Source organism: Bos javanicus, chromosome 2, assembly GCF_032452875.1.
Source record: "Bos javanicus breed banteng chromosome 2, ARS-OSU_banteng_1.0, whole genome shotgun sequence".
Taxonomy (NCBI): Eukaryota; Metazoa; Chordata; class Mammalia; order Artiodactyla; family Bovidae; genus Bos; species Bos javanicus.
Genome location: NC_083869.1, coordinates 42,699,632 through 42,716,491, shown reverse-complemented (window position 1 = coordinate 42,716,491; position 16,860 = coordinate 42,699,632). Strand labels below are relative to the sequence as shown.

The 16,860-nt window shown below is 41.7% G+C and overlaps 1 protein-coding gene across 1 annotated transcript; it reads right to left on the bottom strand.

Annotated features, from left to right (window-relative positions):
* Nucleotides 1-2,936: 2,936 nt before the first annotated feature.
* Nucleotides 2,937-4,498, bottom strand: RPRM (reprimo, TP53 dependent G2 arrest mediator homolog). The gene has a single exon (XM_061437789.1). The coding sequence runs from the start codon at nt 4,172-4,174 to the stop codon at nt 3,845-3,847; it is 330 nt and encodes a 109-aa protein (XP_061293773.1). The 5' UTR covers nt 4,175-4,498; the 3' UTR covers nt 2,937-3,844.
* Nucleotides 4,499-16,860: the final 12,362 nt, after the last annotated feature.

Genomic DNA, 16,860 nt, shown 5'->3' with positions numbered 1-16,860 from the left:
TTAGGTCAGAGAAGGCAATGGCACCCCACTCCAGTACTCTTGCCTGGAAAATCCCACGGACAGAGGAGCCTGGTGGGCTGCAGTCCATGGGGTCGCTAAGAGTCGGACACAACTGAGCGACTTCTCTTTCACTTTCCACTTTCATGCATTGGAGAAGGAAATGGCAACCCACTCCAGTGTTCTTGCCTGGAGAATCCCAGGGATGGGGGAGCTTGGTGGGCTTCCGTCTATGGGGTCACAGAGTCGGACACGACTGAAGCGACAGCAACAGCAGCAGCAAGCTACTTAAGTAGTGGCCACCCAATTAGGCTCGGGGGCATCTGCAGCTGTCTGCACAGCCTGAGAGGGGTTACAACCCTGTTAATTCCACTTGCTGTGTCTCACAAAATCCTCTTCCTCTTTCTGCTGTATTTCCAGAAGGGTTTCAGAAAGCATCAGATGCCTCCCCATGGACCATCTGCCAGAGCCAGCGAGTTTTTCCAGGAAGCCATCTTTCTGCCTCTCTCTCAGGACTTCCCACTAATTACTGACCACATGGTGGACCTAAGTGTGTGGGATGATAAAATCTGCCTGTGTGCATCTATCCCTCCCAATTCCCAGTCTCTTAAGTCCGACATTGTTTTCTTCTATGAAACTCAGAGAGTGACTTTTAAACTTACTTTCCTTGCAGCACACCTGTAAGAAAGGATCAATGCCCCATAAACTCTAGGCAGGATTTAAAAGTTTCATTTAATGCATTTGTTAGGATCAAGATAAAAGACAATCAAAGGCAGAGTAAGACAGGGAGTGGTGTGGGGCCTGAGAAAGTGGTTGCCGTGTGGCCATCGGGGAATAGGGAGTGTAAAAAGCTTCTTGCACACATTGCCTCATCTATAAAAACCAGAATTACTTGGCATCTAAGTAACAAATGGATCTAAAGGCTGTAGAGAGGAGCTGTTGGCAGGAAATGGTCCCCAGGGCTATGATATTTTCAGATCATGTGCATTTACCTATAATGCATAGATCATGGATTACAGAACTCTGTTCACATAACTTTTCTATTTAAGGGCTAAATTTTGCAGGTTCTGATTTGTCGACTATCACAGTTTCTGGTGGTTAAGAGAATAAATCTGGATAGTTAAGGAAAAACGATAAATTTTGCCTTTGAGATGCAAGGAAGAGGAAAGTGCTGTGAAGAAGTATTAAGAGGAAAAAGTATGGAGAAGGATCATAGTGATAGCAGAGATTTAAGAGCATTAGTAGAGGAGAGAATAGTAGGGGGCGTGGCAGCTTCCTCCCCCCACCCCCCACAATTTTCAGGAATTTGACTTTAAATAGAAAGAGCTCTTCAATACAAATGCAAATTGACCTGCAGGTTGAGACCTTTCTGTGCCTGAAACTCACTATAAGCAAATAACTTGTACACAGCAGAGTACAGTGGAAGATTCCTACACACTCTTGATAGGAATCTTGGTAGGTTGGTTTTTGATCCCAAATCAGTTTCCACACTGAGTTTAATTTTAAATGTCTGGTTTGTCCCTGAGTGAACTGGTTGTTCTGCTTTCTTTGAAACATGGAGACAGCAGATTAACTTGGTGCCACAGAAACTAGCTACAGAACAGAAAGTCTCCATTTCCTATCTTACTCATTAACAAAGTAAAGTGCCCTCCATGACTCACTCTTGACTACATGCTGCCCTTGCTCCCCTGCCCAGACAGAAGAAAACAAGCAAATGCTTACCTGCTGTATATACAGGAACAATAGGCAAAACTTCAAAATCCTTTTTTTTTCAAGCCTAATATCTATTAGCATTCAAAAAAAAAATTCTATGTCATATCCCGACATAGACAAAGATTTACTTTGGGAGTGAAACAGATACTTGAGTGGACAGGATGTTAAGGGACACAAACATTTGATCCCAACCATTCAGACACTTACACTGTTTATACCAGTTGTGCCTCTTCTCAATTAAATAGGACATTTCTTTCTTTCTTTTTTTTTTTTTAATTTTAGGCTACCTTGTATCTGCTACAGTGAAGCCTTTAATTGCTATACCATAGTAGAGGATTCTTTATATTCTCGAAAATATTTAGGCTCCTACCCCAGGTGTAAAAACAAACTGCTCAAAAACTGTTGTCAAGTTTCAGCTCGAAGCTATTGTATCCTTTGGGTTATTTTCACATTCACAGTTTTCCAGGGTTTTCTTTTCAAATCCCCTTCAATTTCTGAGCCCAAAGACCATCTATAGCTCCTCTCCGGCCAACTTCCAAGTTTGGGTTACACACATCTCTGACATTCAGAACCTGGGTTAACTCCTCTGAACCTTTTGGCTGGACCTGGGACTGATTACCCAGGTCGCGTTTATCTTTTACTTTCGCCCTTCAGATATAAAATGTAATATGACAAAGACTATACACGTCTTGTTTTTAGTAACAATGGTGTACGCCGGGGAGAATCAGCGTCACTCTGTCACTCTGTACTTTAGGAACTACATTTCCTGGTCTTTTTTTTTTTTGATCAGGATCCTGACGCCTGCTTGCTGACGTTGGTCAGGAGAAGATGCCCTCCCTGAAGCCTAGCCAAGCCGTCTCTTCCTTTCATTAGCGGTGTAACCCTGTGTTCCCACCGGAGCCCTGCACGGAAGTGTAATCTTCCCGCGGGGGCCTCCCGTTTCTCGCCTGGCTTGGAGCGCTGAGCCTAAATGAAATATAAAATACTAACTGAAAGCGAAAACAAAGGATGCTGCCTCCAGGACGGCTCCAGGCCCAGAGGTTTGGCCAGGGCACTCGTCCCTGGGCCTCTCTGTCTCGCTCCCCGCCTCGTGCCTGCGTAGGATCCACGAGTTGAATCGCAGCTCGCCAAAGCGAATTCCACCTCGGACTGGTAACCTGACCCCTCAGCGTCGCCCGTTCCCTTCTGCCCGGAGCGTAGAATGATCACCAGGAGGCCAGGAAAAAAACACTTAAACGTTGCATTTATTAAGGAAATTTTAAATAAGGAGAAAAAAAGTCAAAACGGTGTCACCAATGTCAAGAGCACTTTTGTGGTGTCAACCGTGCAGTCACGAGCTAGGAGTTCTATCCCGGATCTTTGCCTCGGGGCCAGCTGGAGTGCCAGTCCCGCCCCCTTCTCTCTCCCCCCCTCCCAAAGACCCAGTTGGAAATGCAATAAAAGAAACAACTCACCCCATTCACATTCGCAGGCTCCCCTTCCCCCCACCCCTTCCCCTAACACAAAACTCTAACCCCCAGGCAGGGAAACAGGCCACTAGGGCGGAAAAAGACTTATCAAATACTTGTATTCAAGCAAACAAACACAAAATCCCTTAAAACGGCACGTTACAATCAATCAAAGGTATTTATCGCCTGTCCTGCCAGGGGTGCAAGGAGCGGGAGGGAATGGGCGCGAACCCGGACACGGTTTGCGTGTCCCCGTTAGTTCGGTTAAGTGGAATATATGCGGGTCACTTTTCCGGTCACCAGGCAATAGGTGCCGTTGGTCTCCGCCTGCTCGCCCTCTCCACCTGCCCCCCCGAGCTTGGTCACCTGCGGGTGGAAAGGGGCCTTGGCCTGGGTCGGTGTCCCCGCATTCTGCGCTAGCGGCAGCTTCCAAAGTTCTGCGCCCTAATCGCCTTCTCTTGCCACTTGCTGCTGAGTCCAGAGTCAGGACTCTCTTCTACTGCCAGGCCTGGGGACTTTCAGAGGGCGAGCGATAAACGGGTTCGCTTCATCCCGAAAGGCAGAAGTCGAGAGAAAAAAACTGACTCCGACAGGTTTGCTTCGCCCAGTCTCGCATGGTGAGGGGGCGCGGCCGGGCTGGTGAAGTGGGGAGGCGAAGGGCTGCTGCCGCGGGGGCCGGGGGCCGGTCAGTAGGGCCCCACGACCACCGCCTCCACCTCCTTAGACGGTCTCCGGTCCTTCACCAGGAAATTGATCATGCCCTCGGACTTGATGAGAAGGTTGCAGCCCAGGAAGAAGATGCCGAAGACCACGGTGAGCGAGAGCACGCACATGACGGCGATCTGAACCACGCGCATGATATACAGGCTGCGCTCGTCCGGGCCGCCCTCCGCGAAGCCGTCGTCGGTCACCACGGACGCCTGGGTGCAGCAGCGCATGGCGCGCTCCAGCGCCTCGCTGCTGTTGGCCAGGAACAGGCCGGCCACGTCGGTCTGGTTGCCCAGTGCCGGATTCATTGCGGGAGCGGGCCGGCAACCCGGGAGGCGAGGGTCCGAGGGGTGGGAAGGCGGTGGCGCGGCAGAAACAGGTGAGCTAAGCGCTCACTTGTGGACTTGCGCGCGCGGGGACCGCTCGCTCGCTTGTTTCCAAAGTCCCCGGCTGGTGAGAGTTTCGCCGGAGCCTTCCCGCCGCGCGCCTCAGTCTGGCTGGTCTGCGCCGTGTGCTTCTGCCCGGGCGGTGCTCGTTCCCGGCGCTCGCTCGACTAGGGGCTGTTGGAACTTGGCGGGGCTGGGCCAGCCCGGCCGTGGGAGGTACGGACGGCGGCTGTAGGGCCGCTGCTATGAGCGCAGAGCGGCCCCTTCTGGCCGCACCGCTGCTCTGCGCCCGCCGCTGCTGGGCGGTGGGGGAAAGGAATGGGGCGAACCTCTTGTTTTTACTTGCTTCGCCTCTTTTCCAACTCCAAGGATAGGCAGAGATCGCTTTTCTGGCTTTTCTGGCTTGATGGATCGGGTGGGGGAAGGGTTGCGACCAACTGAAAGTTTCCTAAAAAGTGGGTCACACAAGCTCTGCGTGTCCTTGGCCTCCCGCCCCTCTCACCTCCGGGAGGTGGAAAGTGGCGATGAATCTCAGGTGGCAGATGGTGTCAGCGAATACATGGGCCCGCCGCCTGTGCCTGACTTTGTCTCGCTTGCGACAAGCCGGGAGGGAAGGAAGGAGAGAAAGAAAGAAAACGAGTGAGAGAGAAAACGATTGGAAAACAGAGTAAGGCAGATTTTATAGAGACTCTTGGGCAAAAGAAAAGGGTTTAGGGAAGGAAGGGCTCTTCTGTGGCCTTTATGGTTGCCAAGAACAGGGTCACCTCCTTGGTAAGGGAGGAGAAGGTGGACAGAATGGCTACCCTTGTAATCTCAATTGCTAATGAGTTTTTGGATGCGCTTCCAGTGTTTTTCTCTGCTGGCAGTAAATCAGCTGTTTAAGGGAATTGCTCATCAGCACCCATCACCTAGAACACTGGCCAACTCCTGGAAGATCTCCCCATTTTCCGTAAGCTGATGTATTTCACCCTAGTCAGTTTAAACGAAGCTACAGATGTTTTAAGGGCCTGATAGAGACTTCAGTCCAGTATGATTCTGCTTCTGGTTTCAGTGAAATGTTACAAACTTGTCAGATTGTTTCTTGAGCTCTAGAAGAATACTTCAGGTTTGTTTGTTTTTTTAATCATTTCTACTCTTTTTATTCCTCTTCACTTCTCCTTCCTCTCTCCCTTCCTTTTTTTTCTTTCTTTCAAGGGTAACAGCTGGAAACCAGTAACTTGAAGCCCAGTTCAAACTTTTCATAGAATACATTTATTAAATTTCTATTCAAACAAAGTAGCTGTCCTGCCATTTTCAGCTCTGTTCTCAATTCCATTATATTTGCTTGTTCAACCCTCTGATTTTTGTCTCCCCAAACATTATTTACTCCATATTCAAAGCTTTCCTTAAATGTTTTGTGCTACTTTGTGACCACAATAAAATAGAGTGAACTATATTTTAGTGACGAGTTTTCAACTTTGGGATGTTGATTGTATACCAGCTTCAATAAGCTGAGATGCTTCTAAGTAGCTAATTTTATTTTGGAGGGATGTTTCACAGCTGAAGACCTAGCCTTCTGGGCCTCATCCATAATTCATCTGGTTTATTGCTCTAATTTCCCATGGTTATAATTGCCCTGAAGAATGCTCCAGTCCCAATAATTTCTTCTTTGGAGAAATTTATTATTTATTGATTGGAAAAAATTATTTAAATCTCACTATACATTCAGCCTGTCTTAGTTAATATGGGTGATACTTAACAGTAAAACGTAATGCATATGTGAAAAATTATAGAAGAATTTAAGATAATATAAAGCAAATACTACAATGAATGATGGAGGCAAGTAGTTAGAATTTAGAAAAGCAAAAGGTGGAGAATAGAGGTCATTTACAGGGATATTGGGACTTCCCAGGTAGCACTAGGGGTAAAGAACCCGCCAGCCAATGCAGGAGCCATCGACATGTGGATTTGATCCCTGGGTCAGGAAGATCCCCTGGAGGAGGGCATGGCAACTCACTCCAGTATTCTTGCCTGGAGAATCCCACGGACAGAGGAGCCTGGCAGGCTACTGTCCAGTGGGTCACAAAGAGTCAGACGCAACTGAAGCAACTTCATACACACACACACACACACACACACACACAGAAGGATATTAACTTGCACAGGATTGTGTGTTTAGTAGAAGCTGGGTACAACTGATTATAGACCGTAGCCATCTCTTTATGTAACAAAAACAAAGAGATGATACATTTGTAAGGTCTGGTTACAAAAAGTTCCTAAAAGTGTTAATTGAATAATTTCAGAATTTGAGTATATTTGTTGATATGAACAATATTACTACTTTAGTCAAGTTATTATAAAAAATAATCAACTTTTGCCATCCAGTAGAGGTTTTGTATCATTAAACTTCTAGATTTGAGGGTTTCCCTAATGGTTCAGATGGTAAAGAATCTGTCTGCAAGATGCAGACCTGGATTTGCTCCCTGGGTTAGGGAGTATCCCCTGGAACAGGGAATGCCTACCCACTCCAGTATTCTTGCCTGGAGAATTCCATGGACAGAGAAGCCTGGTGGACTGTACTCCATGGGGTTGCAAAGAGTTGGACATTACTGAGTGACTAACACTTATTTCACTTTTCAAAGGTTTAAACTTGTAGATTTAAGGAGTACATTTTAAAAAGAAATAATGGAACACTCTGACATTATTTTCTTTCAGTTTTAATTACTTATAGCCACAAACTTGTGGATAAAATAATTGCTATTCCCGTCAGCTAGTTCAGAACTCTGGGAATGTAGTTTTGTTTCCTTTATATCCCACCTGGCACTGCCACCAGTCTGATTTTGTTGGATAAAATTGGTCAAAGTATTTACAAGGAAATTAGCTATAAACCAAGTAGTACAAAACTAACATTTAACACACACTTACTACTGGACTTAAAGGGATATGAATAGCTAGAAGTTTTCTATAGAAATTGTTTATCTTTCCCTTTGGTATTTTGAGTGAAAAATGTTCTTTCAGCTTTACTCTTGTTTTTCACCTATTTCCTAGAAAAATCTTAAAGATGTGAAAAAATTCTTTAAGAAATGTTTATATAGAGAAACTTTGATTTCTGGAAAAGCAGATATTGATGTGAAATGGGGTAATGTGTTGGTACTGGTAATTCACTTCAAATAAAAGGATTTTGATACATACGACTCACTGTTATATTTATTTAACCAGTGACTTCTCCTACTTTATCGGACAGGATATTTGATTTCAAAAAGTTAAATGCTCATTATTTCACAATATACATATTACACAAGGAAAGAAACATGTATCTATTCTTTCCTGAAACTATATCTATAGCATCAGTGGTCATTAGATCTATAGTTTGAATAGTTTTGATGTAGGACAAGACAGTTACAATATTAAAAATCTTTTCCTTGAGCCTCTCTGTGTATATCATGAAAATAGTAAGTAGAGATTTTTAAAAAGAGAATATCAATGGCACCCCACTCCAGTACTGCTGCCCGGAAAATCCCATGGGTGGAGGAGCCTAGTAGGCTGCAGTCCATGGGGTCGCACAGAGTCGGACATGACTGAAGTGACTTAGCAGCATAGCAAAGAATATTTATTACTTTGGGGCAAACTTCAAAAAAATAATTTATACCAGATTACACAATTTAAGGGAAAAGGCAGTGGCACCCCACTCCAGTACTCTTGGCTGGGAAATCCTATGAATGGAGGAGCCTGGTGGGCTACCGTCTATGGGGTCACACAGAGTCAGACACGACTGAAGTGACTTAGCAGCAGCAGCAGCAGCACACAATTTAAGTAGGAGTAAGAGCAGGCCCTCATATTCATTCATAAAGCACCTGGAACACAAGAGGAAAGCCAGAAATAAGCCAAACAGACCATCAATCTACCAAAATAGTTATCATGAAAGACAAATACCTAAACTCATTCCTTTTTCTCCTGAGGTTGATCCCTCAAATTCTCTCAAATCTGTGCATTTTGACGTCTCATACAGTTTTAGCTCTGTCTTCTATCTCTTTTTTCTTGATTACAGATATCAGTATCAACATGTGGGTTGCAGAGGAGAAAATGGCTGAATGTAGTTGCTTTTACAACTATAAGGAATAACAGTAATAAGCAGAAGGAAAAACAGAATAAAACATTAAACAACATGCACAAACTTTCGAAGAGTGTACAGTATTGATTTGGGGACATTAAATACAGAGACAAACATTCTTAGATGGTTAGGAGTCTAGCAAAATGTGTAAAGACATGGACTTTGAATCCTGCTGTCCTCAATTACTAGCTGTGTGATCTTGAAAAATTCCTTTACTTCTTTTTTTTTTAAATTTAATTTTATTTTATTCTTTAACTTTACAATATTGTATTGCTTTTGCCATATATCAAAATGAATCCGCCACAGGTAGACATGTGTTCCCCATCCTGAACCCTCCTCCCTCCTCCCTTCCCATATCATCCCTCTGGGTCGTCCCAGTGCACCAGCCCCAAGCATCCATTATCATGCATCGAACCTGGACTGGCAACTAGTTTCATATATGATATTCTACATGTTTCAATGCCATTCTCCCAAATCATCCCACCCTCTCCCTCTCCCACAGAGTCCAAAAGACTGTTCTATACATCAGTGTCTCTTGCTGTCTCGTATACAGGGTTATGGTTACCATCTTTCTAAATTCCATATATATGTGTTAGTATACTGTACTGGTGTTTTTCTTTCTGGCTTACTTCACTCTGTATAATAGGCTCCAGTTTCATCCACCTCATTAGAACTGATTCAAATGTATTCTTTTTAATGGCTGAGTAATACTCCATTGTGTATATGTACCACAGCTTTCTTATCCATTCATCTGCTGATGGACATCTAGGTTGCTTCCATGTCCTGGCTATTATAAACAGTGCTGCGACGAACATTGGGGTACACGTGTCTTTTTTACTTCTTCATACCTTATTTACTTTTCTGTGAAATGGAGATGATATTTCACAGGAGATGGAAAGGATTGATCTAATCCATGGAAATAGCTGAGAATAATTATTAAATAAAAGTTATCAAACAAAATAGTTACTAGATAAAAATATATTGCAGTAGCTCCTGAGGAGGCATCAATTGTATAGTTCATTTAAAAAAAGGCTAAATGTTGTTCAGTATATTTTTTTTTCAAGAAAGCTAGAAAGTGAGTGATATATTTTAGAAAAATTGCCATATGAAGCAATTAACCTTGTTAAGGAAAAAATTGAAAGGATGTGGAGAAATTAGAACCCTTGTGAGTTGCTGATGGGAGTGTAAAATGGTATAGCCTCTGTGGAAAAGAGTATGGTGGTTCCTCAAAAAATTAAACATAGAATTGCCATATGGTCCAGAAATTTGATTTTTAGGTATATTCCCCCAAAAGTTGAAAGCAAGTGCTGAAATAGAAATTTGTACATATTCATAGCAGCATTATTCACGGTAGCCAAAAAGTATAAACAATTCAAATGTCCATTAGCAAATAAGAGGATAAAGATGTGGTATATACATAAAATGGACTATTATGCAGCCTTAAGAAGCAATATAATTTGATACATGCCATAACATGGATAATTCTTGAAGGCATTGTGCTAAGTGAAATAAGCCAGACACAAAAGGACAAATACTGTATGATTCCATTTATATCAAGATAGTTAAATTCATAGAGACAGAAGTAGGATAGTGGTTATCAGAGGCTAGGGTGAGGAGGTAATGGTAAAAAATTGCTTAACTGAGAAGATTGAAGTTTCATTTGGAGAGGATGAAGAAGTTCTGTAGATAAATGATAGTGATGCTTGCACAACAATATGAATGTACGTAATGGCACTCAGTTGTACACTTGAAAATTGCTAAAATGTTAAATTTTATGTTATTTTAATTAGATCTAGCATAGATACTATACAAATTTCTGCAATTCATAGAAGTTGGAAAATAACCCCAAGACCTCACTATTCATCTCCCCACGGTTCAAAGATTAGTGCCCTCAGAAATTTAGAGTATTTTTCTTCCTGTCTTTTTGCTATGCTTTTTTAACTTAGTCTTGATGTACTGTAAATACAATTTATATCTTGCTTTTTTCCTTAACCCTGTATTTTCTCATAACATTAAAAATTATTATATGCACATTGTTAATGAGTGTGTAGTACTTCATTGTTGAAGATACTATTGTTTATAAATCATTACTCTTCACTTATGTTCCTCTCATATATTGTTATTGAATCAATTACAAAGAATATTTTTGCTCATTAATGTTTATAAACCATTACTCTGCAGTTATGATCCTTTCATATATTGTTATTGAATCAATTACAGAATATTTTTGCTCACTAATATTTGACAGGATAAATTTGCACAATTGCAATTTTCAGTGATAACAGTATTTTTTAAGAAAAAGCAGCACATAGCCAAATTGTTTAAAAAAAGGTATCACCAATCTTCACTACCATTTGAAAAACATACAAATTTTAGATTTTTGTCATGCCCTCTAGAGTAGGTATTCTCAACTTCAACTACTGTAAGAAACACCTAAAGAGCTTTTAAAGTGTTTGATATCCAAATCTAACCCACAAGGATTAAATCAAAATTTCTGAGTGTAGGGCCTAAGTGTCTGTATTTCTTAAAATTTCCCAGGTAATTCAATACATGAGCTATGACTGACAACCACTGGTCAGAGCAGAGTTCTCAAACTTGTCCTGTCTTAAGATCGCCTAGTCTGGGCTAGGAAATGACTGATTCCCTGGTACTATTGCAAGCCAATTGAATTAGAATTTTCCCGACTTGCTTTCTGGGTTCATCCATTGGGATTCTGCTTTGATGGGCCTGGGATGGATCCCTTAGGAAATGCTATTCTTAAACACCACATATGATTTTAAAAATTATTACTGCATGTTTGATAGGGAGAAAAAAAAAACAAAAACGGTACCTTGTTGAAGTTGTGTATTATCAATTGCAGCAGCCAATGTTTTTACATATGTATTTTAGAACTGTATATCCTACTTTGTAATCTTTATATTAAGATTCAGATCCTTTGTCTATTTCTCATTTGATATTTTATTATTCATATTGATTTATTGAGTTGTAGCAAACCTATAGGATTTCCCAGGTAGCTCAGTGGTACAGCAGCCACCTGCCAATGCGGGAGACCTGGGTTTAATTCCTGGGTCAGGAAGATCCCATGGAGAAGGAAATGACTACCCACTCCAGTATTCTTGCCTGGAAAATTCCATGAACAGAGGAGCCTGGTGGGCTACAGTCCATGGGGTCACAAAGAGTCAGACATGACTGAATGAATGAGCACACATGTACACAACAAGCCTATCAAATATATTAACCTTAAGCATGATGAATTTATAATTTTTTTTTCAGTTCCCTTTCCTTTTAAATTAGGCTATATACTTTTTGGGTACGTGGAACTTTCTTATATATGTAAATACATTGACATTTCCATTTGTGATTTCTTTCATTGCCATTTCTTTCATTTTCATTTTCTGTTAAAAGGGAAAGCACATATTCAAGTTTTTCCATGTAAGACCCATCTTTGGGACACAAGTTCAGACAAGTCTCTACCACAGAAGCTTTTTTCAGCTGGCTCACTGGGAACATACACTTTGACCTGGCTCACCTTTAATGGCCTTGCAGAATGCTCTAACATCTGCTAAGACAACAAGCCAGGATGTGAAAGTGTTGCAAAGTCATGTGTGGGTTTTCATCTTAAGAACAGTCTAGCATTGCTACCATAAAATTAACAGTTTCTCTAGTAGACATATCTGCGTTTTATATACAACATCAGCCCATGCATAGCCAGCACTTTGAGTTTGCTTCCTCACTAGGTACAAGAAAGCTATTCTGAATCTTAGATTATATAGATTATCCACAGCCATCCACCAGAAGACATTTAGCAATAAGACACCCCAGGAGACCTTTCACATCCATCTTGTAAATTGCTTGGGTAATCTAGGAGAAGAATGGTGAGCAGTGAATGGTGGAGGCAGATGGTCCATTCATACTAGCAAACACATCTATGCTCTTGTTCTCTTGGTTAGCCATAAAACTTTAGCATGGAGATGAAAATAAAATGATGTACAAAGTTAAGCTAACCCTAGTAATACATAAAGCTCACCTCAACAAAGGGAAATAAGCCTGTCACAGAAAGAGCAATACTTTATGATTCCATTTACATGGGGTGTCTACAATAATAAAACTCATAGAAGCAGAGAAAACAGTAGTTGCCAGACACTGAGGAGTTAGTCAATGAGTATGAAGTTTTAGTTATGCCAAATGAGTAAGTCATACATATCTACTCTACAGCTATAGCCTATTGTCAGCAATAAGGTGATATGCACTTCAAAATTCATTGAGAGTAGACTCATGTTAAGGGTCCTCACTACAAAACAAACAAAACACAAAACTAAGGGATACATAAAAACTCTGAGAAGTGTTAGATATGTCTATTACCCTAACTGTGATAATGGTGTTATGGGTCTTTGCATATGTCCAAACTCATCAAATTGTACATATCAAATATATGCAGTTCTTTATATATGTTATACTATTCTTCTTTTTTTTTTTAAAGAATGAATTAGTTGTCTATGAAATAGAAGTGTGTTTCCCAGAATTCACTGAAAACAGACTGAGATAGGCGCCTGAACCCATGCAAAAAAATTGTCTGGTGAATTGCTACCATCGTCAAAGCTAGTATGTGTTATGTGTCCTGGTAGTTATGGGCTGATGGGGGATGTTTTTTATTGTTTCTAAACTTTAAAAGTTTACCCTCACTCACAATTTATTATTTATGTATTATTATTTTTATTTTGTGGGCTTCCCTGGTGGCTCAGACAGTAAAGAATCTGCCTGCAATGCAGGAGACCCAGGTTTGATCCCTGGGTTGGGAAGATCTCCTGGAGAACGGAATACTGAATACACTTCCGTATTCTTGCCTGGAGAATTCCATGGACAGAGAGGAGCCTTGTAGGCTATAGTCCATAGGGCCGGAAAGAGTCGGACACAACTGAGCAATTAACACTTACTTACTCATTTTTATTTTTAAAACAGGTGTTTTTTTTTTTTTTTGTATTTATATTGCTTATGTTTAACAGAATGATCTATCTGGAAGTTGTTTTGGTATCAGTTTGCTCTTACCCTAAATGGGCCATAAAAGGTAAATAAACAAAATTTTAAAGTTTAGAATTTAAGGGATTTCAGGTATTAATTGCTTTACAAAAAAATGTGTAAACTTTCATTTTTAATGAAAATTACAAACTTACACTTCTAAAGTATAGAGACTGCATTTGTCTGATTTATCTTTTGATTTTTGCATCTACTTTGTTAAAGTTAATTCCAAGGAAAAACAGTCAGCAAGTGAGGGAAACAATAAGTGTCTTTCCGTTCCTCTTGTGTTTAAATACACTCTCTGGACCTCTGACCTGAGGTCATCTGGTGACGATTGATTTTCTTCTCTGGGAGGAGTGAAGATTGTCCTTGTGCTCCACAGGTGACCTCTTTGAGTCAGAGTGTTCTTTCAGGGCACTGGCACATGGAGTAATAAGGTAAGTAGCAGCCACAATGTTCTCATCAGTTAATACCTTTTTACTGCTGTTGAAATAAAGGGCCAAGAAAAGCATGCAATAACTCATGCCCAAGCTTGATTAAAAATCCCTGACCACTGAACATGCGGAGAAGTTCTCGGAATGATACATTGTAGCCTGCAGCATCCTATTTTTAGATTTGCAGAATAGGCAGTTTTTGCCTCCACAGATTTTTTTATCATTATTTCATCCTGATAGTCTGCCCAATGTTTAAAACCTGCATGATTTTAGACTTTAAAGTGAAAAAGCTGCTCAGAGCCTTGAGTGTCATTGGTGCATCCCCTTCCCACATTAGAGAAATAGGGCCTGTACCAGACTCCAAACAGGGAGAAGCAGGTGGCTGCAAAGAGGCATGAAAGATGCAATCTGTCCAATTTCTCAGCTTCAACTCAATTAATATGAGGCAGGATTATATCTTTCATTTCCATAGGACAAGTGTGTACTGTTTTCCTTGAACATATAAAAATATGAAGGAGAAATCAGACTGGAAGCGAAGGAAAACAAAATCTTTCCCATAGCATGTTAAATTTAGACTTTTGTATTTGAACTTAGAAGATTTATGTCTTCTGCAAATGTGTACACACAGTGGAAGGAGACAATGAAAGTCACCTATTTTCAGATAACAAGCAGGAGTGGTGGTTTTAGTATTCACACACTGATAATAGTGGCAAGAGGAGTCGTCCAACCTTACTGAACACACATCTGTGATTCTGCAGTGGAAAAACATATATCTTTAAAGACATTTTTAAAAGTCAGTGTGATAGATGTCACTGAGCAAGTCACTTACCAATATCACTGCTCAATTTCCTTATCTGGAATCCATTTTTCTTTACCCTCCCAAGATTTTTATGACAAATAATTAGTATATTGTTATGGACTATTTGTGATGGCACCCCACTCCAGTACTCTTGCCTGGAAAATCCCATGGACGGAGGAGCCTGGAAGGCTGCAGTCCATGGGGTTGCTGAGGTTGGACACGACTGAGCGACTTCACTTTCATTTTTCACTTTCATGCATTGGAGAAGGAAATGGAAACCCACTCCATGTTCTTGCCTGGAGAATCCCAGGGACAGGGGAGCCTGGTGGGCTGCCGTCTATGGGGTCGCACAGAGTCAAACACGACTGAAGTGACTTAGCAGCATGGACTATTTAGGGGTAACAGAGAAGCCTGGTGGGCTGCAGTCCATGGGGTCACTAAGAGTCAGACATGACTGAAGTGACTTAGCAGCAGCAGCAGCTACTATGGACTGAATATGTCCCCCTATAATTCATATGTTGAAATCCATCTTATGATGGTTTTAGGAGGTAGGACCTTTGGGAGGTGATTAGGTCATGAGGGATGCATCCTCATGAATGAGGTTCAGTTCAGTTCACTTCAGTCGCTCAGTCGTGTCCGACTCTTTGCGACCCCATGAATCGCAGCATGCCAGGCCTCCCTGTTTATCACCACCTCCTGGAGTTTACTCAAACTTATGTCCATCGAGTCGGTGATGCCATCCAGCCATCTCATCCTCTGCCGTCCCCTTCTCCTCCTGCCCCCAATCTCTCCCAGCATCACTTTTCCAATGAGTCAACTCTTTGCATGAGGTAGCCAAAGTATTGGAGTTTCAGCTTTAGCATCAGTCCTTCCAATGAACACCCAGGACTTATCTCCTTTAGAATGGACTGGTTGGATCTCCTTGCAGTCCAGGGGACTCTCAAGAGTCTTCTCCAACACCACAGTTCAAAAGCATCAATTCTTAAGCGCTCAGCCTTCTTCACAGTCCAACTATGAGGTTACTGCCCTTATTAAAAAAAAAAAAAAAAGACTGTTGTTTAGTCGCTGAGTTGTTTTTCTGGTTCCCTGTGGAGTGGCTACTTTGACCCACTCCTTCTATGTCAGAAAAGGCTCTTGCTTATATCAGTAAAAGTATGGGTGCTATCCATTACTTGTAGCTGAATATAATCCCTCTTTGTTTTCCATTTTGTTTGATTGTACAGAATTAAAAGTAAGTGCATTTTTCTGTGGAAAAAAGACTCCTTTCCACCATGTGAGGTTGTGTGGAGAATACACCCATCTCCGACCCAGGCAGAGGGCTTTTATCAGACACTAAACCTGTCACTAATTTGATCTTGGACTCCCCAGCCTCCAGAACCATGAGAAATATGTTTGCTGTTTTAAGTCACAGAGTCCATGATACTGTTGTTATAACATCCTGAAAGGACTCAGACAAGAACTAAGAGATGCAGTCTCTGAACCCCAGTAATTGGGAAGGAGGACCAGTTCAGTTCTGTTCAGTCTCTCAGTCGTGTCTGACTCTTTGTGACCCCATGGACTGCAGCATGCCAGGCCTTCCGGTCCATCACCAACTCCCAGAGTTTACTCAAACTCATGTCCATTAGTCAGTGATGCCATCCAACCATCTCACGCTCTGTTGTCCCTTTCTCCTCCTGCCTTTAATCTTTCCCAGCATGAGGGTCTTTTCCAGTGAGTCAGTTCTTTGCATCAGGTGGCCAAAATATTGGAGTTTCAGCTTCAACATCAGTCCTTCCAATGAACATTCAAGACTGATTTCCTTTAGGATGGACTGCTTGGATCTCCTTGCAGTCCAAGGGACTCTCAAGAGTCTTTTCCAACACTACAGTTCAAAAGCATCAATTCTTTGGCACTCAGCTTTCTTTATAGTCCAACTCTCTCATCCATAAATGACTACTGGAAAAACCATAGCTTTGACTAGACGGACCTTTGTCAGCCAAGTAATGTCTTTGCTTTTTAACATGCTGTCTAGGTTGGTCATAACTTTCCTTCCAAGGAGTAAGCATCTATTAATTTTCATGGCTGTAGTCACCATCTGCAGTGATTTTGGAGCCCAGAAAAATAAAGTCTGACACCTTTTTCACTGTTTCTCCATCTATTTCCATGAAGTGATGGGACCGGATGCCATGATTTTAGTTTTCTGAATGTTGAGCTTTAAGCCAAATTTTACTCTCCTCTTTCACTTTCATTAAGAGGCTCTAGTTCTTCACTTTCTGCCATAAGGGTGGTG

Coding starts and splice junctions, on each gene's coding strand:
- RPRM (XM_061437789.1), bottom strand. CDS start 4,174: ATGAATCCGGCACTGGGCAACCAGACCGACGTGGCCGGCCTGTTCCTG.